Below are 26261 nucleotides of genomic sequence, written 5' to 3' on the forward strand. Positions count from 1 at the left end.
TAGCACTGGAGGCTTTTTTATTTCTACTGCTTGCTGTACATTCATTTTTCAAGATATCAAGTTAGTTTTGGTGTCATTTTTAAGCAGAGAACCCGTTCCAGCGCCACGCCATAAGTTGACTTCCACCGTACATTGGTGTTTCACCTTTGTCGGTGCTGTAACTTTATGTTTGGTGCTGGAACTTGATGTTGCAGCAAGTTATAGTGCCGTTAACTTCATGTCTATTCTTGCCGTTAGCTCCACCAACGGTGCTTACGGCGCCACAACTTGATGCAACATCAAGGTAAGGCACTGTAAAATGCTGTTAATGACGCTGAAAAAGAGTATAAGATCAAATCTGCCTTAAGTCAGTGATGCACTGTATTATGTTAAATGTTAGGGAGAGAAAAAAAAAAAAAGGTAAAAATGTCAAAATACAATTAACTGAAAATTTTTGATGCTAGCAAAATGCAGCAACAACTAAAGTTATAACCAATACTAACCAGCATGGAGAATACCAGAACCATTACCAAACCAATTATGACGAATTAAAAGGCACAATCCCAGGCTGTGGCTCTCACTCTTACAATACCAATACAGTAGTAGTAACTGATCAACAATAAATGGATTTTCCGTGCCGATATGAGCCGATCTCCACTCATCGGCACCAATCTCCGGTTATTGGTGCCGATACCCACTTAACAGTGGTGCCAATCTCCAGTTATCAGCACCAACAGGGATTTCGGCGCTACATCGCCAATTTTCAGTTGTCTTCACGCCATCGGGAATGGAACCCCCACCGATAACCGGCGACTGCCTGTACAGTAATACCCCGAACTTGCACAATTCGAGTTGCGTGAATTCACAGACACACGAACTTTTCATTGGAACCTAACTAAATGTTATACACGAGTTCTTCAGAGACATGAGAACATTTGCGAATGCTGAGAAACCCTGCAAAAGTTTGTGTTTAATTTTTTATGTAATTATTAAGTTTTCAAGCTCCAGTGTGTAAATTCAATAACATTAATTAATAAAAATAATAATTTCTCTATATCTCTTTCTCTTTTACTGAGATGAGATAATTTTTATGGTACATGTGTATGTTTATTTGTTTTGTATGATAAATAAATTTACCTAATATATGAAGTACTAATTTTCAAATAATAATAATAATAATAATAATAATAATAATAATATAACTGTTATTACAAAATTCGTATGTGATACATATTTTAAACAAACAAATATCTTTCCCTCATCTTTTGAGAAGAAGCTTGAAGACAAAGCTGTCAGACATGTCACTTGAACATGACAAGAAAGGGGAGTGTTGCTGATTAGCAGGTCAAAGGTTTTTTAGGCAAAAATCTCTCTCTCTCTGTGTGTGTGTCCGTAATAATTCATAAAAAATTTCACTCTCTTAAATAAGGACAACTGTTATCTCTCTCTCTCTCTCTCTCTCTCTCTCTCTCTCTCTCTCTCTCTCGTAGTTAGCGCAATCTACATATTACTGTTTCTCTGTATGTCTTTAACTGTACAGTAGATAATTTTAAATTGATCTAATTTTACCTGTACTGTCTACAAACTGTAAATGCGCCGTTCTAAAACATAGAGACATAGAACATTTCAGAACAAAGAGAAAGAGACAGAATAAAGAAATTTTTAAAATTGAGGTTGAGAAGACTCCTAAAAATAGATTGGTGGAATGGGGGGAGAGAGAAATAGGATGCTAATGTTCACACTCTCCTATATTCTTATGTTAACCATTTATTTCTTTTTTTAAGGGTAATGTATTAAGCTACCTTTTCAATGAAATTACAGTAGCTTAATTTAACTTAAAATTAGTTTAATACTGAACTTCCATCTTTTGATATCTATCGTAAGAATAACTTCTCTCTCTCTCTCTCTCTCTCACGTTATTTTGTCTCTGTTAATTCATAAATAATTTAACTTGATATTTCAAGTAAGGACAATCTCTCTCTCTCTCTCTCTCTCTTCTCTGTCTCTCTAATCTTGATAAATAATTTCACTCTCTTAAGTAAGGCTTCTCTGTCTCTCTCTCTCTCTTGATAAATAATTTCACTCACTTAAGTAAGGACAACTCTCTCTCTCTCTCTCTCTCTCTCATAGTTAGCACTCACACATTTTTACAAACTTATTAGTTCTCTGTATATCTTTACCTGTACAGTAGATATTTTAAATTTATCTAATTTTACCTGTACCGTCTACAAAGTGTAAATGTGCTAGTGTGGTAAATACATTCTAAAACATAGAGACATAATAATTAAGAGTTGTATTAATCAAAATAAAATACACTGTTTGTTCACGAAAAAGCATTTCAGAACAAAGAGAAAGAGACATAGAATGAAGTTATTAAAAAGAGGTTGAGAAGACTTCTTAAAATAGATCGGTCAGAAGGGGAGAGAGACAGAAATTCTCTTCCAACTCTCTATTTTTATGTCAACCATTATTTCTTTTTTTAAGGGTAATGTATTAAGCAAACTTTCAAATGAAATTACAGTAACTTTAATTTCATTTAAAAGTTAACTTTATCATTTGGGAGCATGATTAGGGCCATATTTAGTGTTTAAACTTTACAAGTAAGCATTTATTAGCATTTTTAGAGACCATACCAAACTTAGGCGAAAATTCACCTTACGCGAGGAGTTCTGGAACCTGACCTCGCGTAATTTCAGGGTATGACTTACATATTTATCCTACTTAGTGTGAGTGCAGTATTTGTATATGATTTTGCTACAGTAGTAATGCCTTATTATGGTATGCTCCCCATCAACACCACTGGGGAGCAAGATTCAATTCCAAAATTTAAAAAAATCATAAACCCAAACACAAGTGACCCCAAAGGTTTTGTTAATAAATGGCAAAAAAATCCAATCTCATCATCTTTCTGCATTTAGGTAAGTTAAGTTGTCTGTCCAATGTATTAGCTTTAAAATTACTTTTAGCACTCTTATAAGTACAGTCAGACAAGACTGATGCAAAGATATCAAACATATACATACACTACCTATACAAATCACAACACTGTAAGGGGTGACACAGTTTTGAAACATTTTGGTAAAATAAACACTGCCTACCTCTGAAACTATATAGGAACTTGCCAATGCTGTTGAATCAGGAGGATGATAATGCACTCCCCTCCTTACAAAAAAGTCTTGATCTATTGACTGCCTGACAACAACTCCACAAGCCTTCCCAAATTTTGGTCGATGAGAACAAATCCAACTTCTCCTATTCATGTAACTATATTTTACCTGCAAAGAAGAAATTAAATATTACACAATGCTGTACGTCAGCCTTACATCATATAATTCAAATTCTCAATTAATCTTTTACTCCAAACAGCAAACAGACAAAACTTCTATGAATTTCTAGTAGCACTTTTGTGTCTGTGATAAACTACTATTGGAACCAGCCTCTCCAAGAAAGGCATGTTAAAAGATACAGGGATTACTGACTGTCAAAGAGAATTATACATTTGAGGTGAATGACATGAAATACTAATCTAACTATTTGAACCCTGAGCTTAGGGCTTGCATTAAATATATGTTGTACTGTATTGCATTAACAACAGGATGAGAAAGCAGTCTTAATTATTGATGTTATTACAGTTGCATCTGTACAGTACTTTCATGGAAATAAATATGGGGCGCGGGGCAAAAAGTAATATAGCTGAGAGCAGAGTGAACACTACTCAGAACCAGTAATACCATTTAAAGTTGGCCTCACAAGGAATGCTGACACTGGCATCCCCTGCTATGTCATGTCTGTAACACAATTATACAAATATATACAAAGAAACAATTATCCTTTGTCCTTAACCATTCTTACACTCACTAAGCCTTTCCCTCTGTCTCACTTGCAGTCAAAACATACAGCTTCCTCTCCTCTAACAAATCACCTATCATGCATTTTTTAACTTTAGAGCTACATCCACACATATTCACAACTCCCAGATGCATTAACCTGTTTTCCAACAAAATGAAGACCTCCAAAAGGACTCATACTACATGTACTGACAAAATCTAAAAAATTAAAAATACACATTACTAAATACCTTAAAGAAAGATTGAAGATTAATTATAATAAAGAAAAATGGAGAATCTACATTAACATGTTTTGGCTGATGAGTCAAGCTTCTCCTGAGAAGTATGTCTTAATCATCTTGAATCTGTGACAATATATGTCAAGTGGCAATTCAACTAATGGTCTACCTGTTCTACCAGAGACAATGGCACCAGTAAAGGACACTGGACTGTAATCTGTATTAGCATATTCTACAGTACTGTATAACCATACTGCATTCTAGTATGTTATGTAATTGAGAAAAAAGCATAAATTCTGATACATTGAAGTCTGAATAAAACTGAATATCAGATTCAACCTCAGTGACAACATGCTACTGCTATAGTGTACTGGACTATGAATTAGACAAATTACTTACATTATAGGTAAAGCCATCACTACTAACGAGTCTCATTTTGCCACGCTGAGTTGCATTTGGTACAATTACATATGATATTATTCCCTCTTCCATTGATTCTTCAGTTTCTATATCTTTAAAATCTTCACATTTCAAAGTCCTGGCCTCTGCAACTGGCTCCGGGTGTGATGGGTCCTGGATATTTAGTTTTCCTTCAATACCGGTGTTCACTTGTAATTCATTGTCTTCACATTTGAGAATCACCTCAACTTTATTTTGCTTTCTATTTGAACCTCTCTTAGGTGTAACTTTACTAGAATTAGGTTGGGATTGGTCACAGTCATCTTTCCTGACAAGTTTCCTAGTTCTAGAAACATCAGCTCTGGAATTCCTTCCATTTTTATTTTCACTAGTTGTTTCAGATTTTACTTTTTTAGTTACCTGTGCTTTCACAGCCAACTTCCCCTTGCGCTCATTCTTGACCTTCACCAATGATCCTCTACCTCCCTCATTTGTATGCTCCACTTCCTCTTGCTTCTTCCGGTTCCTTGTCATCCTGTGCTTTTTCCATTCATAAACAAAATCATCATTCAATGGGGATTTATATTTGCTCTCTCTCCTTCTCCTTTTAAAGCCCTGTGTGTTGTTACTCACAGTCATTTCTTCTATTAACAAGGATTCTCTTGGTTCTTTATCATCGCTACAAATTTCACCATGACTCCCGACTGTTTTCTCTTCAACATCTTCCTTATCTCTTGTAACTGGTTCATCTCCATAATGAACTGAACTCTCATCTTTAATCAATTCCTCTTCTATTACTTCTCTTATCTTCCTTTTCACTTCATCAGTTTCATAATTTCTGATAAATCTCCTTTTCCTACCCTTTTTTTCAAGACACCCTAGCTCTCCATCCTTCTGGTGACCTGAAGCTGCTTCATCATCTTCAATTTCAATTTCTGCCACAGGGCTTTTTATCTTCCTTGGCCCCTTCAAGAATTTGTCTTTAGAATCCATATTCTCTAAGAAACCGTTGCATCTTCATAACCAATCTTCTGATTGCCCAAGTTTCTAGCTGTCCTATATTTACATCTCTTCAATATCTTCTTCTAACACTGAAAAAGAAAAAGTGGCAACTGAGTGTAATGTAAAATATATTAATGGAAGGAATGGAACATAAAATTTAAGCCAAAAGCCAAGCACTGGCATCTGTGAGGTCACTCAGTGCTAAAGAGAACATTGAGTGTAAGGGGGTTTTTAAGGTGTAACATGAGGAAAACCTCTCAGTCGCGCTATGAGATAATTGTTATGAGTGGAAAGAAAGATGAAAGAAAGAAAACATGAACAGAGGTGCAGTAAAAGGAATGAAAGGGGCTGCAACTAGGGGCTGAAGGGGGTGCTGCAGAGAAGCTTAGGTAATGCCTACAGTGCACTAAATGAGGTGCACTGGCAGCACTAGCCCCCTACTGGGAAAATAGGTTTCTATAAGTAACTATAAGTAATTTCTTGTTAATAAAGAATTGAAAACACTATCCTACTAAACTTAAATCTTAGTGGAAAAATTCTTAACCCAAAAGAGAAAAAGTTAGAGCATAATCTTCCTAAACACAAAATTTAAAGATTATTTTCTTAATACTGTATTAAAACACTAAACAACTGCTTACTCTCAAGTCTGCTGCACCTTTTTAAATGCACTGAAAAGACCACCTGGCCTGTGGTATACATCTGGAAACAATCAGTGCCCTTACAGGTAGTTCAAGTCATTCCCTGTCTTGTTTCGACTTACAAGAAATGAAAGGTTGGGAGGCGAGCACTTTTTACCAAATGAAGAGTGAATTCCTGTGAAGCTATTTAAGTGGAAAGAGTTCTTGTTGTAAATAGGAGTAAACACAGACAGTGAAGACTTCAACCTTCTGAGTGTATGTAACTACAGGCAGTCCCGGTTTACGACGGGGGTTCTGTTCCTACGCCGCGTCGTAAGCCGGAAATGACATTTTTAAATAAAGTTTTACTGTATATATACTTACCAAATAATTACATAGCTGTAGCTTCTACTTTATGCGGCAGCTCAAAATTCGAAATTCGCAGTAATGCTCTTTTGTTTTGGGCGTAGGTATACTGCCCCGTCCACTATCAGGGAAGAATAGGTACAACGTAGCTAAAGAGCTCAATTCGTTTATGCTCTATGTCCATGAGAGGGGAGGAGGGTGGGCTCTGATCGTGTAATTATTTGTTAAGTATACATAAAAACTGTATTTTACTGTAAAAATGTCATTTTTATATAAGTACAGCAACTTACCAAATAATTACATAGCTGAATCCCACATTGATTGGAGGTGGGATGAATGGACATATACTACCTCAAAAAAACTCTGATATGGAGAAGAATTTGGAATACTAAGTTAGCTAGCATCTTGAAATGCTTGTTGTAACCTTACCTCATGAGGGAGCAACAGCAGACGGGTACTGCCTCTGGTCGTAGCTCCTCTCGACCTGCAGCGGCGTGGTGGTAGAGACAAGGGTCATCTCTACTTGAGTGGGTGCTTTGCAACGTAGGAGGTTAATCGCAGGTTGCCAAAGCTTACAATCCAAAAGGGTCACATAAATAATATGTGACAAAGTTCAGATAAAATCAACCTACACCACCACGAAATTTTAGCCAAAACCATAAAATACAGATTGGTGACACTCAAGACTTAGTGTTCACCAGACTTCCCGATAAGTGCAACTATCCTTATTCAAGGAGAGTGGTTAAAGGAAAAGGAAGGCATTCCTCTTATCCTTCATCCCCCAATACCATGGCAGCTGCAAAGAACAGACCTAAAGTACTGCATTTTTCGTACACTTTTTCAATATCTCGTAAGTAAAACATTGCAAACACTGACTTGCACCTCCAAAATGTAGTTTGCAAAATTGAAGAGAGAGACAGATTGCGTTTGAAAGCCAAAGATGTCACCACGGCTCTTATTTCATGAGCCTTTACTTTTTACATAAGGGCAGTAAACCATCTTGAACTCCCGAATATGCTTCCGAAATCACGGATCTTAAAAAGAATGATAATGCATTCTTGGACAAAGGATGGCTGGGGGGGGGGTGTCTTTCACAGAACACCAAAGATTCGAGGCCAAACCTCTAAGGTTTTTGGTTCTTTCAAGGTATACTCTCAAGGCTCTTACAGGAAAGAGGACTTTCTCCTGATTGGATGGACCGAGTGCTTCAGACAGGCTCTTGATTGAAAAGGAGCGAGGCCAAGGGTTAGTCGGGTCTTCATTCTTAGCCAAAATATCCAAAATAAGTGAGTATACAGCATTGCCTTGTGAGAAACCTACCCTTTTATCGATGGCATGAAGCTCACTGGATCTCTTGGCTGTAGCCAGTACCATTAAAAATAAGGTCTTCTGCGTCAGGTTCCGAAGTGACGATGAATGCAAAGGTTCGAACAGGGATCCTGACAGCCATTTAAGGACCATGTCCAAGTTCCAAGCGATTCCCGAGGGTTTTGCTTGCTTACTAGTATTAAAATGTTTTATTAAATCGCTGATGTCTTGGTTTGAAGACAGATCTACTCCTCTATGTTTAAATAATGAGCTCAACGTTGCTCTGTAACCCTTGATGGTGGGTGCTGAGAGCCCTTTCACAGTTCTAAGATGTAATAGAAAATCTGCGACTTGGACTACAGACGTTTGAGAAAGAGGAGATATTTTGCTCCCGGCACACCTCCGAAAAATTGCCCACTTGGCTTGGTTGACTGCAGAAGAAGATTGTCGCCTACACTGAGCAATAGCCTCTGCAGCCTTCCTTGAAAATCCTTTCCCGCTCTGACAAGCTCCCTGACAGTCTGAAGCCTGTCAGATCGAGAGAGGATAACCCTTGATGGAATCAGAGAAAGTGCAGCTGTTTGAGAAGATTTCTCTTTTGCGGAAGTAGCCTTGGGGAGTCTGTCAACAGGCTTAACAGATCAGGGAACCACTCCTTGTGAGGCCAAAAGGGAGCGACTAAGGTCACTGGCGCATTGTTGTGTGTGTTGAACTTTTCCAACACTTCCCTCACCATGCTGAAGGGAGGGAAGGAGTATAGGTTGAGGTTCGACCAGTCCTGCAGCATGGCATCCATCACCCATGCTTGCAGATCTGGAGCCAGGGAGCAATACAACAGAAGACGATGGTTCCTTGACGTAGTGAACAGGTCTATCAATGGCTTTCCCCACAGCTTCCAAAGGTCAGTGCACACCTGTGGACTGAGTGTCCATTCCGTCAGTAGAGCCTGTTTGCCACGACTCAATTCGTCCGCAAGGATGTTCATCCTCCCCTGAATGTAGCAGGTCACTAACTGGGTCTCGTTGCTCCTTGCACACAGAAGAAAATTTTGTGTCGCTTCGTAAAGTGTAAAAGAATGAGTCCCTCCTTGATTCTTGAAATAAACCAGGGCGGTCATGCTGTCCGAATGGACCGCTACTGTCTTGTTGAAGGTTTGTGTTGCAAAATGCTGAAGTGCAAGATGAATCACTTTTAATTCCTTTACGTTGATGTGAAGGTTTCTTTCAATAGGAGACCAAGTTCCTGAAGCCTCCATATTGTTGTAAAGGGCTCCCCAACCCAGATCCGAAGCATCTGAGCATAATGTCAGGTCGGGCTTCGTTGGAACCAGAGACTTTCCTGTTGTGAATCTGTCTTTTGCCAGCCACCACTGAGGGTCCTCTTTTGTCTGAGGAGTGATGTTGAAAACGAATGAATCCGGGAATGACTTCCTTTGCCAATTGTCCTTGAGGAAAAATTGCAGTACCCTTGTGTGTAGCCTATCTAATGGAACAAACTTCTCTATGGAAGAGAGGGTTCCCAGAAGACTCATCCATGCGCTGGCTGAGCAGGAGGGGCGAGTTACTTAGTCTTGGACTTCTCTTTGACAACTTAGGAACCTTTGTTGGGATGGAAAAGCCCGAAAACTCTGAGAGTCTATCACTATCCCCAAATATAGAACAGACTGAGTCGGGACTAGCTGTGACTTCTTGAAGTTTATTAAAAGATCTAAATCTTAAGTAAGACTAAGAGTTTTCTGCAGGTCCTCTGTGCACTGATATCTTGAGGGGAAGCATAGGAGCCAATCGTCCAGGTACATAGAGATGTTTATTCCCATGAGATGTAGCCATTTTGCTCGGGGAATGAGTACCCGAGTAAAAACTTGAGGGGCCATGGAGAGTCTGAAGCAAACTACCCGAAATTGGAAGACTGTCCTGGAAAACGAATCTCAGGTACTTCCTGGAATCTGGGTGAACTGGAATGTGAAAGTAAGCATCTTGCATGTCGATCGTAACCATCCAGTCTCCCTGACGGATGGCCAACAATACTGAATGACTCGTCTCCATTTTGAATTTCGTTGCTTGAACGAAGAGGTTCAAGGGCACTGACGTCCAGGACAGGTCTCCATCCTCCCGATGACTTTGGAACCACGAAGAGGAGGCTGTAAAACCCCTCCATGTTTACATCCTCGACTACTTCCAGAGCTTTCTTTTCTAGTAGGGCTGACACTTCCCAAGATAGGGCCGAAAACCTCTGAGCCTACCAAGTAGGCTATTAAGCTGATGGGAGAGGTTACTAGGGAGGTTTCTCCCTGAAAGGGATTGTGTAGCCCTCTTTCAATACCTTCAACACCCAAGGCTCTACATTCTTCTTTTTCCATTCTGTCCAGAAATGGGAGTCTTGCTCCCACTGGAACACAGAGGACGGACGACTTACTTACGAGGTGCTGGCCTGTTAATGGGTTTCCTGGTTGGTCTGGAAGTTTGGAGGTTGGCTCTAGGTCCGGACTGAAAACGACCTCTAGAACTTTGAAAGGGCTGTTGCTGCAAAGGCGACATTCTAGCAGCTGTGGTAGAAACAGTGGCTTGTGCGGGGAACTTTGTCCTTTTGGTGGATTGAGTCAGGAGGCCGAGTCGATTTCTTCTGTAGCTCTACTGAAATCTGTTCCAGGGTGTCCTGCGCGAACAGACTATTTCTGTCCAGGGGGGCAAAAAGAAGCGAAGAACGTTGCGACGGGGTCAAAAGTCCAATTAGGCAAGTCACAATCAAAGATAATCCAGAATTCTAGCTAAGCTAAATAGCTGAGCTACCAAAAGCAGAGTACTTCACCAAAGATGATCTCTGACCATCTGGCAAAAACAAATCAAGAGCTGCTAATAACTGGTGTTCAGGCATTAGCTGGCCGAAACGAATTGAGCTCTTTAGCTATGTTGTACCTATTCTTCCCCAATAGTGGTGGGGCAGTATACCTACACCCAAAACAAACACGAGCACTACCACAAATTTTGAATTTTGAGCTCCCGCATAAAGTAGAAGCTATAGCTATGTATTATTTGGTAAGATATATAAAAATCGATGTAAGTCGAATAATCGTCAAAAATTGCAAGAAAACCTTACTTTTAATGTTTTCGGTGTATTGAAAATGATGTAAACTACATTTCTATTGAGCTTTTCATCAAAAAACCTCCAAATTTTTGTTCTGCCGTTTTGTAGCCATATTTCTTTCATCGGATCGGTGTTGTAAGTGTCGTAACCCCAGAACATGCGTCGTAAACCGGGAAATAATTTCTGATGAATATATTTGAAAAGCGTTGTAACCTCAGAGCGTCTTAAGTCGGACCTGTGTAACCCGGGGACTGCCTGTATAATACAAAATAAAGACCTTTGTACTAACAAGAGACCACGACTTGGACCGGAATCTAGTAGTAGGGTCATACTTCTTGTTATCACATCTGGTTAAAGTAAAATCAAGGCTACATTTAATTCATCAAGACAGCTGCCCCCAGAGAGCTATGCTCTGTATGTAATGTGGGGATGAGGAAGATGAGAATAAGGGGGCACTCACTCCTAAAAACCTGAGGAAACTTGGCAAGTAGCAAATGCATGGTCATTCGAGTATGCATTCAGTGATTACAGTACTGAAATAAATCTCTGGTAAAACAACATAATCACACAATTAAAGACAAATTTTTGTTTATTTATTTTTACAGCTCAAATATAAAAATTTGTCAGGATGAAAAGTGAAGCAAACAAGGTATATTTTATTTTAGTCCCGTAATTAATTACTCTAGCCTGACATATGAAAATTTTCCTGTAATCTGCAACCCCTAAACTCCAATTTTATTTGAGTAACTGGGGCTTTATTTCCTGTAGACAAGCATAAGTGTGCAATAGAAAAGACTACGAAAGTTCAAGAATCCAAGTAGATCTGCAACTGCACAGGATAGCCCTCCAAATGTTGTGGTAACAAGCATATTCAATATATAGGTCCTACTTAACACAGTTACTGTAAATTCAAGCTGTCAACTACTTACGCATCTATTACTGCATGGAATTTGCAGAAACAAAATGTAAATAGTCTTTTAAATTACGAGAAATTGGTAGAAACTAGTGTACATATTGAAAAAGTTTACACACAACCTTCTTTCTTCAAATGTACGAAATGAAAATTAATATTATCTGCTTACCATCAAGATTAGGATAGTTTTGTGGGGTAAAACATTCCTCCAACGAAACCTTTGGGACTTCTGATGTCATCTTTACATGAAATTGAAGGAAAAATCCAACACAAAATTGAACAACCTTGTGCCTTGGCAAAATATAACCACAAAATATATTGAAAACATAACTTACATAATCACAGAAATTAGAACAAAGCATATCAAATGATCTATTTGCATATAATCCGTTACAAATCCAAACCCAAGTAGTTTTATATATAATAAGCTTCTGAGTGTACTTTCCTTGAAGCAAAACTGACAGTGAATGATGAGAGTACAATGCACTGTAGAAATCTTCCCTGTCCATTGTAATCTTAAATAAACATTTTGCCATTTAAGCACAAGAAATTACAAGGGGTTAGGCAGTCAGGTTCAAGTCTATTTGTGACTACCATAAGAGGTTTTATGTTTGTCATAAACGTTTCTTCTTCTCATTTAAAAGCTCAAGAATCCATAATTTATTTTCATGAAATTCTTTCACTACTTTTATAAAAAAAAAAAAAAAGGCACAGTATTGTAAACAATAAGTCTCCCTGTCAAATTTTGTCAAGGTACTGAAAACTACTTATACTGTATAGTAGTTATCAATATCAATAACAACTCTATAATCTTTCATTTCAAAATACAGCTCAAGAAAATAAGTCCAATACAGTGTAATATACCATCAAGATTTATTTTGCCATGTCAAAACCAATATAAAAACTATGCACTTAAATGTTAAGATAAGAACAAAAACTGCAAGAAGTTGAAAACTCCAATTTTGATAACTGTATAACATATGTTTACAAAATGTTTCTAATTCTCACTTAGAAACTGCATTACATGTGTACATTTCTTTACAGTACCCTTTTTTTATTACAGCTGTCCACTTTAAGTGGCTTACAACATAGCAGACTCTGACTCTGTTAAATCAATACAACTCAATTGACTACTGTATTACGGAAAGGAATGGAATGGAATATAAAATTTAGGTCAAAAGCCAAGTGCTGGGACCTATCAGGTCACTCAGTGCTCAAAGGGAAACTAAATATTTTAAAGCTGTAACAGAGAGGGTGAAAAGTAAGATACAAGAATGAGAAGATGAAAAGAGGTACAGTAAAAGGAATGAAAGGGGTTCAACTAGGGGATGAAGGGATGCTGCAAAGAACCTTAGGTAATGGCTACAGTGCACCATACGAGGTGCACTAACAGCACTACCTCCCTATGGGGTATTGAATATTTTGTTAACCAAAGCACTTGCTATCAAGATTTACTTTCAAGCATATTTAGCTCTTAATGCCTTTCCATGGGACTTGTGGGTTTTGTACAGCCACTCTGGAGAGTGCTGGCTCACTTTTCAGTGAATTTCGTTCACCAACAGATTTTTTTTCTTATTAAAATCACGTAGAAACCAAACTTCACAATCAGAATAAAATTAATACGCATACACACTATATAAAAAATAAAACTGGCAAAAAATATTATGAATTAATGAAATTTAATGACATTTTGAAACCCAAACCTATCGTTCAGTAAAATTGGAGAACTGAAGTACGAAGCACGTTGATCCTTGAAACTTCAATAACTGTGAGCATTGACTTTTACTATTACATTTAAATATTTATGTTCAAGACAAATAATTTAATTAATGTCGATATCTAGAAAGATTCGTTTTAATAAAAAAAAAAAAAAAAAAAAAAAAAAAAAAAAAAAAAAAAAAAAATTTCCTCCATATCTGAGTGACACTGTTCGTGACGCCAATCATCGTGTGAGTGGGAAAACCAACCATTTAGCATAAATCAGTGGTGTGTGTTAACAAGATGGGTCTTCCCTGGTGATGTCCCAGAAAGACACTGTAAGCTCTAATTAAATTATGTAAAGAAAGGGTTATGTGGGTAAAAGCTGAATAAAAAACTATGTACAGTAGAATTTAAAAGGGTAGGACTAACAGTCCAAGAAAAAAAGGCATCACTCAAAATGAATTTTAGCCTTTTTTTTTATCACTCAAGATGAATTTTAGCCTTTTTTTTTTTTTAATTGTAAGTCTGTCATAACAATCATATTGCTTCATTTCATTATGTTCTGTTCATAAGAATAAAGGCTGATAATAACTATCATGAGAATTGGGAATTTATGTTATTATATGGCTATTATATAGATTATAGTCTGTTTTTTCCCATCTGTCCACCCGCCTGTGGTGCTCGCGCATGGTAACACTGCGTCCCGGGCTTTAAATAGTTACACTATGTGTAAGTTTTACCGTATGCGAATTACACCGTTAATATTCGAAATAGGATATTGTTATTATTGTTGAATGTAAGCTGCCTTTCCGGGGTGGCAAATGGAAAAGAAAGACGCAGTGGCGAAAATTGCTTCTCTCGCAGTTCACTACAGCAAGATGTCAATTTTACTGGATCACACCTACTCTGCTACTAAGCTACGTGTTACTTCATATCGTATCTGGCTAAAACGCACTTTATAAAAATTAAAAGTATATAGGCTACCGATATACTTACGTCTAATGAAGTAACACGTAGCTTAGTAGCAGAGTAGGTGTGATCCAATAAAATTGACATCTTGCTGTAGTGAACTGCGAGAGAAGCAATTTTCCCGCCACTGCGTCTGGCTGTTCCATTCGCCACCCCGAAAAGGCAGCTTACATTCAACAATAATAACAATATCCTATTTCGAATATTAACGGTGTAATTCGCATGCAGTAAATTATTAAAACACTTTTCAGTTGCAAATGTACACCCAGATAACCTTTTATTTACCTAAAACTTACACATAGCATAACTATTTAAAGCCCGGGATGCAGTGTTACCACGCGCGAGCACCACAGGCGGGTGGACAGATGGAAAAAAACAGACTATAGACATTTATACTTTTTATAGGCCCATTACAAAAATGACACAATGTCATTATAGGTCTATTATAATGATCTGATCTTTATATAACTACAATATAGACCTATCATATGAACTGGATACTTGTATCAGTATAGGTTTATTATATGAATCAAGGCTTTAATTCATTGTACTGTATATACTGTGTAGAGCTATCACATTCACTGCATATTTTACACATACTTTTTTTTTTAATTCTAGTATGCCTTTCCTTTGATAATGATCCATCTATACTTCACACACAGATGTTAAATGTAAACTCTTATATGAATACTTTTGCATATGCCTAGGATCTATGCTCATTTTCTTCATCATCATCTCAATTATAATTTTCACCATCTTTAACAATTTTCTTCATCATCTTAATTACAGTTTCCACCATCTTTTACAAACGTTTTATCACTTTCAGCTATTACCCTGAAAACATCCAAGCATCACGCAAGAGCGGAAGAATTACTACAGCAGCCCTATGGGGTTGGATAGCTGCCAGCGGTCCAGTGGAACTTAAGACCCATAAATGAAGTTCCAAGAATAGTTCAGAGAACATCCACGTGTAATCAGACTCAAATGGCCAGCAAAACCATGTGACTTATGTGCCATGGAAAGCCTTTGAGGTTATGAAACTAATAAATGAGATGTGAGTAATACCAAGACCAGGGAGCACTTAACAAGACAGGCCAAGTCAGTCCAGGACCCACTTACACCTAAACAGGAGAAATAAACATTTGTGAAAAGATGGTGGGTTCAATGCCTAAGAGATTACGTACATTAATTAACAATATGGGTTCATAATTCAGTAACAGAGAGAGAGAGAGAGAGAGAGAGAGAGAGAGAGAGAGAGAGAGAGAGAGAGAGAGAGAGAGAGAGAGAGAGAGAACAGATATTCAATTCTTCCATTACTTTATAGTTTTATGTAGTAATGGTTCAACTATGCCTATATTCATTTGTTTATTTATCTACTTCAGTGGTTCCCAATCTTTTTTAGTGATGGCACCCTAACTACTGTAGTCATTACTGTGGCACCCTATTTCACCATCCCACCATATCGCATGAATCAACTTCTTATTTAATGAATAAAATTATATTCATACTCAATCCAAAATCAGCACACCATACATGCAGAAATATACTGCACAAACAATGCACATGTAAGAACTGGATAAACATTGAGTAGATACACTGATAACAATTAGAGTAGATACACTGATAGCAATTACAGTACATGAAGACTTCTGCAACTTTTTTTATTTAACAAATGTTCATCGAGATGATCTAGCCAAGACAAAATTCACGATAATCTAGGCACTGTCTGTGGCCAGGTTGCCACAGCACTCAGTTTGAGAGTCACTGATCTATTTATTCATTTATATTTGTTTCTTATAAGAAATATATGGGTCTATGTGAAAAGACTTGCACAAATTGTTAATTTATAGTTGCATAGGGATAAATATATTTATTTGTACAGTACAGTATTCATAGTACAGTACTGTATACTCACTATTTCATTTACCTAATGTCTTAAAGGAAGATGTATTTAGTCAGAGCAATGTTGAGCAAACAAATACATAAGGTTGTGGAAAAGAATGGCAATTAATTTTTAAAAAAGCAAGCAGTGCAGCTTTCTCTCTCTCTCTCTCTCTCTGTTATAATCTGTCAAAAAAAAAAAAAAAAAAAAAAAAAAAAAAAAAAAAAAAACCAGCGCACTCATTATGTCGTCTATGAGTGTACTTTTCCTTGTAGTAGGTTACATATGACCTGTGAGGAATAGCCACATGAAAAGTGCCAGTTACTGTTTTGTAACCGTGAAAGTTGCCAGTTACTGCTTTGTAACTGTGAAAGTTGCCAGTTACTGTTTTGAACCGTGAAAGTTGCCAGTTACTGTTTTGTAACCATGAAATTTGCCAGTTACTGTTGCGTAAACTCGTCTGAAACGCACTGAAAAGTGTGCCAGGACTTTCCAGAGCGGCTGTACAAAGAATATCCATAAATCACTAGAATGAAATACAGACATGGCTAGAACTGTCCATAAAAAGCAGTCCATAATTGCACCTTTGGAATACAATTCATCACACAAGATCTTACGTATATAAATTAATTACTTAACATCAGAATTAAAACTTTGAGAAAACCACAGCAAACATATATGAACATTTAATTTAAGAGCTTTTTTAAATACTTACCTCTCATTACAGTACGCATAGCTTTTACTTCCACAAAAGCTATATACAGTAATAGGGAGATAAGGTTCATTTAAAAAATACCTTGTTGAAAATAATACTGCACAATGAAAAGCACTATTACTTTTTGTCTTTATAAAAATTTCTTGTAACATTCACATTCAGAAGAGGCAAAACTACCAACCTGCATGCAAACATTATACTGTACCATCCTGCACAGCTGAATGAAATAGTTGAATGAAACAGAAGTCCTCATTTCATCCAAAGAAAACGTTTACACTGTAAATTTAGACAACATAAAAATAATGGGAAAGAAATTACACATTCCTGTAAACATTACAAAGCCAAAGTCCAGAAATTTCAATTCACTATATCCTTCAGAAGAGCTAACCAAATTCTGACATATGATAAGCTTCATATTTTTGTGCAACCAGGTAAACATTACTGTGACATAAGCTCTCCTAAATGGAATACAGAGCTTTATCAAGATCACAACGAAGCAAACAGATTGTAGAATGATAGATAAACATTATCTGAAAGCAAACAACATACAGTAACTGCTTCATCCTTGGCAAAGCATGCTGAAATCCTACATCTCTGAATCTAATGTATCTACAACGTACTATCTTTCCTTTATAATTAGTGACGTAAAACTTGTATGCTTAGCCAAGCTTAATGAGTCTGATGTTGGATTACTTTCTCTAGGTAGCCAACAGCACTTTCCTGATGCACTAAATGGCCTTCTGTAATTTATACTGTACCAAATATTTTTTATGTAATTCTTCAACGGCCAGTCCAAACACACAGGCAATCTTAGGTAGTTTGACTTCATAAGTGAGGACACATGCAAACACATAAAGAATGACAACCATGATGAAAATATGACTTCTAAAAGGGAAATTTTCCCTAGTACCTAGAATCCTAGGTACTAAGCAGGAAGCACAAAGAATCCTAGAGAAAATGAAAATACTGAGAGCACAATAAAACATGAGAACAACTAATGTGGAAACAAGTGGTAATGATGGCACTGACCGTATAGACCTACTATGCTTAGATATGAATGTTTGTCATGCTGAGAAAGGCACTTTCTTATAAAGGAAACTGTATAACCCAGCAATGAACAAGGGCACCATTTCACAAGCAAATCTCTAAAAGCACTGCTATGCTACTAACTAGTACTTTACAGCACGACATCAATATCTAATGTGAATGCATCTCACAATTCAACTGTTGCCAATCCTTATTTAATGTGTTAAAAGTATAATAGTACATTTAAATCACGGTCTAATCTTGACTTTAACGACTGGATAACTGGGGAAATAGAAATTCACGTGCACAAGAAAAGGTCTTATAGCAATGCCAAGTTCAGGTGACTGCAACACACACCCTCCTGTCTGTACCAACCTCTTAACATTGCTGCATACTGCAGGACAAAATGATGTTTACTAGAATAGTTCCTTCCTAGTAACACTACATAATTCTGTCTGTTGCTGCATTTGTCAAACTAAATGTGTGCATGTGTAATACTGTACTAGCATCACTACACTTCTGGCAGCATTTTTCAAATTCTGACTTATTCAGCCAATGTTTTGTTGAGTTACAAAACACATTATACTAATTATAATACTAGCCCCAAAGATACAAAACTCCTCATTTGCTGGCAGTGATAATTAAGAATTCTGAAAATTGAAATGTAATTTTTCTAATTGTAGTTTACATGATTTTAATGGACATGGCATTTATTTCTGGCAATAACGTTTTATTAGCCAGTTACAACTCCACCCCCACCCCCCAGTAGGAAGTTTGGGGTAAAATTTGGTTGGGGTGGGGTTTCCAAGGTTAGCATACAAACCAGCACCTAAAGTTTGATTATACTGGTGGGTTCTTCTCTTTTTTTTTTTTTTTTTTTTTTTTATCTAGTTTTCATTCTTCCCAAACCCAAAAACACAGGATTCAATTAGACAAAAATCTTTTACCATGAAAATAATGTAAAATCTATCAAAATCACCTTTAAAACTATCAGAAAAATCCTATTCCTGCAGTTTTTGTCACCCAGGTCTACTCTGTATAAAAATCAACAAACCTAGCCTAGTGCACCATGTGCCTACCTGGCTGCCTTGCCTACCTTACCTGGGGACTAAGTAGGCTATGTTGGCTAGGCCAGCCATAACCTCACTGGTTTAGCATATTAACCTAGCTTAATCTTAAAACCATCCACTAGCCTGCCAAGCCTTGCCAACTGTGGTAGTTAAATTAAAGGACTGTATGGCTAGTACTGATTTCCTCATTGTGGGTACAAATTTCTAAATATTTGTTTATTATAGGCTGGATGTAGGCTAAGCCTACATGAACAGAGTAAAATCTTAAATTGAATTACAAGCCTGATGGACTGTAGTTCACAAGAAAAACTTATAAGACTGTGACTGATTTATTTTCAATCATATGGTAGATTGTGCAAATTATCATGTAAAACTGTTTTCTGTTAGGTTACCCAAATATTTTTGTAGTTTTGGAAATATCTGGGAATTTTCACTATACAGGACATGCAGGCTAGTCGTCTGTCACCTTCGATGTGATCATCCACATCATAAACCCTTGTCCTGTCCTCATGGCACTAAACCAGATGACTTAACCTGAGTTTGGTTTTCCCTTTGCCATTAATTTTCCCCAACATCTATCAATGTAAATTAACTCTACATTTGCCCATAACACTTTTGCCAATGAGTACAAGTACAGTCTCTTTTCTAAATGTTCACCCAAGTGTACCTTTTAAGTGTAGCCTAAACACATTTAAATGCATTGTAGCCAAATAGGAAGCAAATATACCTAGGACATACATCATATCACACCAAACCTATGATGGTAAAACTACAGAGTAACTCTGCAAGGACTATTACCTTGGATATTGATTGTTCCTATACTTTTAGTGTTCCTGATAAAGGAAGTGATGTTGTTTATTGTCGGTCAATTATTATTAACCTAATATCTACCCAACATGGCTGGGGACCCTGTTAGTGAATTGAAATGAATATAGAATTAGGTCAAAGGCCAAGCACTGGGACCAATGAGGTCATTCAGTGCTAAATAGGAAACTGACAATAAATGTTTGAAAGGTGTAACAGGAGGAAAACCTCAAAGCAGTTACACTATGAATCAAATGTCAGGAGAGGGTGGAAAGTAAGATGGAAGAGAATATGAAAGGAGGAACAGTAAAAGGAATGAAAAGGGTTGCAGCTAAGGGCCAAAGGCACGCTGCAAAGACCGTAAGTAATGCCTACAGTGCACTGGCTGCACTAGTCCCCTGCAGGATGGGGACCCTTTGGGAATGCGGGGTTTTGGAAACGGGAGAAAGACCAGAATGGTTCCGCATATGCGTAAGTCATCAGGGAGCCATATGTTCAACAAGGGATTGTCTAAGGACACCTATTATAAAAAGAACTACACTAACCTATAACACTGCGTATGCGCAATAGCATTTCAGGATGACCAGCATACAAAAACATATAAATTCTGATGTTAATTACAGCTGACCAACAAAAAATAACAATAAATTGTTAATAAGCAACCAAAAATCTACAGGAAAAGTCAATTTCTAAGGTAATACCTGATGCGGAGCAACCCCATACTAGCCTAGGCTAGTTCTAACCCTACGATCGGTATCGCGACATTAAACACGTATGTCAAGTGGTGTGCATCTCATCATAAGGTCTATTGAGTAAACATTTGGAAAAGTAACCAGCCTAGCGATGCAATATCAAAACCTTGGTTACGGCGTCAACTTTAGCCTCCCGAGTACAAATGTTTTAGTGGCCTTCATTACTGAAGTTCAAAGGCAAGTTCTAGTGTGGAATGTTGGGCTAATGATAGGCCTAACAAATAATAAAGAGGCTATGATGTATTAATTCCGTATTATTGTCAACAAAACTTAATCATGACCGTTTCGGTGTCCTTATAGTCCGTCATTACGGATAACCGTACAGACTAGGGGTTCGTGGTTGCAGTGAATTCACCGTTTAAAATTACACAAGGTTAAGCTCATCAATAAGCTCACCTTGCCTACCTACAATCCAAAAAAGAAATCCTTTCAAAATGGTTTTACAAAAACAAAAAAAAAATCAATCCTTACCTTAGTAAGCAAAACAACCATCACATTGGCGGCAGCGCATTTAATGGTACGTTACGTACTAGAAAATCAACTTTAACTACGATCATTTTCTATTAGATTTTTACTTACGTTTTTTGTTCCGTAAAACTTCTCATATACAATACACCAATAAATTGCGAAAATTCAGTTAAATGTTATTCACTTACTCACACGTGAATTGTTTTAATTTGTTTACAAGACTCAAGAAATCATAGATCTATGGGAACTAGACACTAAAAATTACGTCGTTTAAATAAACAAGAATAAATGGGTTTTCCGATTAAAAAGTTCTTTTAAATTTTAATATTAATAAATATCAGTATTTAGTTTTCTGTATAAAACTTAATCTAAAGGTTATAAAAACATGTCTCAGGACGTGACGGGTTAAATCTAACGATATCTACTCTTGATGTAGAACCCATCACAGGCCCCAATGCAGAAACGATGTCCTGTTATGAAAGATCTCAGAATAATTTATTGACAAATGTATAATATAAAAGTTCTATTTGTGGAGATCATGTAGACCAAAACAGAAACGAGAATTTAAAATATTAGGAAAAATGAGGGTCATGTAATATTCTGTTCTGGAGACGGATGGAAAGAAAGAGCACGCATCCTTCATGAGAAAACCATGTGTAAAACTCTTTTTGAACTATTCTTTACTATTGTTTCCCGCCCCCCTTTTTATCTAAGGTCCCAGGCCAACGAAGGCGCTTTGCTAGGCCCGCAAATTCACGTCGTATACACGAGAAATGGTTCCTGGTTCCGAGCGCATACTCCACAAACACAGTTGCGGGAACTTTACAATGTAGTACTAATAATATAATATTATAATCAAGCGCAAAACTCTTAACCTTAAAACTGCTTTTCAAGATTCATACTTTCCTTTTGTTATTCCTTCTTTCTACGACACCGACCTCCCTTGTTATTTACTTTCTTCAAGTGGTTGTTTTTATTCATTGACCATTTTTTATTAAATGGCACTGACTTAGAGAGTTTACGCCTCACTAGAGGCGTAAAATTTCTAAAATGGCATTAACCTAAGGGATTTTATGCCACACCAAAGTTGCCATTTATTTCTTTTAACCTTCTTTTATAATATCATCAGTTTAAGACCTTTCGTGCAACTATATAGTTCACCCAGCTACGAATGAGCACCAGCGCCTGCCAGGGGTCAGACAAAAGGGCATAGGGCCAGCAACCCCATCCCCAGAGGCACCGTGAGAACCCAAAAGCCACATTACCTGAGGCCACATCCTCTAGAGAAGAAAATGATGCATGTTGAAAATAGTTTTAACCTTGAAAGGGATGGCACCTGGATGGTTCGGCCCTCTGATACCCAGCAAGCTTCCGAGACCTGGCATAAAGGCTGTAAATTGTGCCGCAGTAGTACAAAAACACTGAAGTGTATTAATTTATCCTTTTATTTTCTTCTTGATTAAATATATAAATTTCACCTTCTACTTGTGATCTGGTTCACTGGAGTTAACTGGCAATCGAAACTGAAATCAACTAAGTGCAAAATTGGCTGTAAAATAAGCAGTCTTACCTAGAGATGAGTAAGGAAATTTCTGAGTCTTGCCTTGTCTTGAGAGAGAGTTCACTTACACGCACTTTAACACAACTTTCTTGCCTAAACTTCGCAACTGCCAAAACTGCCTTCCTAATCCTCTCTCTCTCTTCTTTTATAGAGTTTTTGGGCAGAAGTGTTTTACATCATAACCACGGCATAGTTAACATGACGTCTTAACTACTTCGTTATGTTAATCACCTTCCCTACTAGACTTCACCATTCATTGTTTTGCTACACCACTGTTTCCGTTTTCTGTCACCACTCTCTCTCTCTCTCTCTCTCACCATCGAGTCCACATTGGATGAAATTTGAACTGCTTAGTTGACATATCTGCTTTCCTTCATATGCCAAATGCTGAGCTTGTTTAAAGCCAATGGCCTTGGTTGTGTTGTCTTGGGACTTTGATCAGCCACAACTTACTTCCTTTCTAGCTGCCTCTCAGATATACAGTATACAGACTCTTAGTCAAAAGACCAGGTGTTCGGGTTTTTTGGATTCTGTAATTGTTTCATTCTTTCTATACACACACGCGCGCGCACACACACATATATCTACACACAGTATATGTATGTATATATTATATATGTATATATATATATAATTATATATGTATATATATTTTATATATATATTTCTAAATATATACATATATATATATATATATATATATATATATATATATATATATATATATATATATATATATGTATATATATATATTATATATATATATATATATATATATATATATATATATATATATATATATATATATATATATATATATATATATATAATATATATATATACTGTATATACCACAGTATAACAGTATATGTATATATATAATTATATAAATATATATATATATATAACATTGCAATATATATATTTTATATATATATGAATATCTTTTACTGTAATACCACAGTATAATATGAAGATAAAAAGGCCCATAAAACACTAGTTGAACATTGCAACCATATATTTTGGGCACTTCTTTCTGTGCCCCTGTTCACTTGTAAAATATGGACAGATGAAATGTTACAAGAATATATATACAAAGTATATGTAGGTGTGGCATTAAGTCTCCGATGGTATGCAGGTGACCAATTCCCAAGGAGGGAAAATAAACAATTTACTGGTGGTTTTTGGCCAAAAACCACTAGGGAATTGTTTATTTTCCCTCCTTCTTGGGAAATGGTCACCTGCATACCATCGGAAACTTAATGCCACACCTACATATGCTTTGAATATGTACTCTTGTAACATTTCATTTGTCCATATTTTACCAGTGAACGGGTGCACTGAAGGAAGTGCTCGAAATAAATGGTTGTACTTTCAAGGAGTGTTTTATGGGCCTTTTTATCTTCATATATATATATATATATATATATATATATATATATATATATATATATATATATATATATATATATATATATATATTCATTGTAAGGGCGACAAATCGTGCCTCTCTTTCCTTGTGTTTCTCCTTTTCAGATGTACATTAATTACGTCGTGTATTTTACCTGCCTTTATTTCAGATTCTTTGTGTACCTCATCTTATGCATCATTGTATGGCCTTTTATATAAACAAATCCTGTATGGATGCCGCAGGGGGTCTCGGGTCGCCCGCTACCTTTCCGTCTGCTTTTTGTCTTATAAACACCTGTTGAGAATAAGAGAGAATCAGTCTTCATTAACAGATCCCAGGTCAACAGGTAGCGGCTGCACCCTACCTTCAGAGAGCCTTTAGTGGACTAACTATGGTGTAAAGTTTAGGCCTCTGATAGCACCCTACCCGATGGAAACCATGCCATTAACAGACTAAATATGACGTACCCAAAAGGGCACGTTTTGGTACCTCGTTCGACCTCTCAAACAAATCAGCACCATTAACAGACTCAATACAGCGCATTTGCCCACGTTTTGGTGCGTGAGCAGTCAAGATATTAGAAGTAGAACCTCAGTGCGAACCCGCGAGCATTGTTTGCACGCCGCTCTCACCAACAAAGCCAGACATGGTCAAACTTCCCCCGTTCTCACGCCAAAACACGGCATCATGGTTCCGGCGCGCAGACATGCATTTTAGCATGGCGTGCATCTCAGACGATGCTACAAAATCGGACATAGTCATGACGGCGCTCCCAGAAGAAATATTCAATAGAATCTCTCCCTGGCTAGACACGCAATCAGACAAAGTCACATACACAGACTTAAAAAACAAACCGATGATGAATTCTTACTCCATGTCTGTGTCCAAGAGAGCGCAGCGTACATTCAACCTGTTATCCCAGCCCCTCGGAGATGCATCACCCAGGGAAGCCTGGGGTTAGTAATACTCCCAGGTCGCGACGAGAACAGGAGGAAGAGAGCAATTGACCTACAAAAGCAATCTTCCTTCGGTGCCTCCTGCAGGAAGTTCGGTGCCAGATAGGGGATGCAGAGAACCTGGACATGGATGCCTTAGTCGACGACACCCAGAAACTATACGAGGCCACCAAGGCCTTGACACATGCTGCTGCCGCCCTGGGAGCCTGTAACCTGTCTGAGGAAGACGGCGACAACGACGGAGACATCAACGCCGTTTATAAGAAGAGACTGCCATTCAGAGAGCACAGGACATGGCCAAGCCCGGCATGGTGTTTCTACCATAGAAAGTTTGGGACCAACGCCAGAACCTGCAGGCCTCCGTGTTCTTTCACAAAAAACGACAAAGGCGGCCACAAATAACGGCTGTGGCCGCGAAACCCAACTCCCCCTGCCCAGCAGGATTTTTCATCACAGACGAGATCTCCAAACGCCGCCTGCTAGTGGATACGGGGGCAATGCAGTTGGTTTTCCCACCATCCAGGGAAGGTTTAGAAAAAATACCGAACTCACTACCCTCCCTCATAGCAGCAAATGGAACTCCCATCCGCACTTATGATACAACGACCCGGGCTATTTCAATCCTGGGGCGCAGATACCACTGGCCTTCCATCATAGTGGATGTTAAGTTCCCTCTGCTGGGCGCAGATTTCCTAAGGCACCACCACGGACTCCTAGTCGACTTCACCAGACAACGCCTTCTCGACACAGGGACGTGCCATTCCCATCAGCTCTCCACCGGACCCGGGATGCCCTCCATATGCTCCGCAGCCCCCAACAGCTACACGTCCCTCCTACAGGAATTCCTGGACGTGTTCAAACCAGAACTACACCAGTCACCTGGGGCTTCGGCAAAGCATGGCATCTTCCACCGCATCATCATGACTGGCCCACCAACCCATGCCAAGTTCTGATGTCTATCCCCCCAGAAGCTACAAGACACCAAATGGGCCTTCACAGAAATGGAACGCATGGGCTTTTGTAAAAAGGCATCAAGTCCATGGGCATCCCCTCTCCACATGGTAAAGAAATCCGATGGTTCATGGAGGCCCTGCGGCGACTATCAGCACCTGAATTTGGTAACACCAAATCACTACTCCCTCCCTAACATGCAAGACCTGACAGGTGCCCTCCACGGAGCCAAAATTTTCTCCAAGATGGATCTCCTGAAGT

The 26261-nt window shown here is 37.9% G+C and overlaps 2 protein-coding genes across 8 annotated transcripts in view; both read right to left on the minus strand.

Annotated features, from left to right (window-relative positions):
* Positions 1 to 21350, minus strand: part of LOC136829474 (uncharacterized) — a 32674-nt gene extending 11324 nt beyond the window's left edge. The window contains exons 1-4 of one of the 4 annotated variants that reach the window (XM_067088191.1): positions 21125 to 21197; positions 11904 to 11973; positions 4445 to 5535; positions 3078 to 3254 (exon numbers count right to left, since the gene is read on the minus strand). In XM_067088191.1, the coding sequence (XP_066944292.1) occupies positions 3078 to 3254; positions 4445 to 5437 (1170 nt within the window). In that variant the 5' untranslated portion in view covers positions 5438 to 5535; positions 11904 to 11973; positions 21125 to 21197. Of the gene's footprint in view, positions 1 to 3077; positions 3255 to 4444; positions 5536 to 11903; positions 11974 to 21124 lie in introns of all 4 variants that reach the window. The other 3 variants (XM_067088193.1, XM_067088190.1, XM_067088192.1) reach the window with 3 other exon arrangements.
* LOC136829475 (transcription factor IIIA-like) overlaps positions 1 to 22772 on the minus strand; it is a 72745-nt gene extending 49973 nt beyond the window's left edge. Inside the window, exon 1 of one of the 4 annotated variants that reach the window (XM_067088197.1) lies at positions 22692 to 22772. The gene's annotated coding sequence lies outside the window, so the exon portion shown is untranslated. Of the gene's footprint in view, positions 1 to 21232; positions 21364 to 22691 lie in introns of those variants that run through there. The other 3 variants (XM_067088194.1, XM_067088196.1, XM_067088198.1) reach the window with 3 other exon arrangements.
* Positions 22773 to 26261: the final 3489 nt, after the last annotated feature.

Source organism: Macrobrachium rosenbergii, chromosome 44 (genome assembly GCF_040412425.1).
Source record: "Macrobrachium rosenbergii isolate ZJJX-2024 chromosome 44, ASM4041242v1, whole genome shotgun sequence".
NCBI lineage: Eukaryota > Metazoa > Arthropoda > Malacostraca > Decapoda > Palaemonidae > Macrobrachium > Macrobrachium rosenbergii.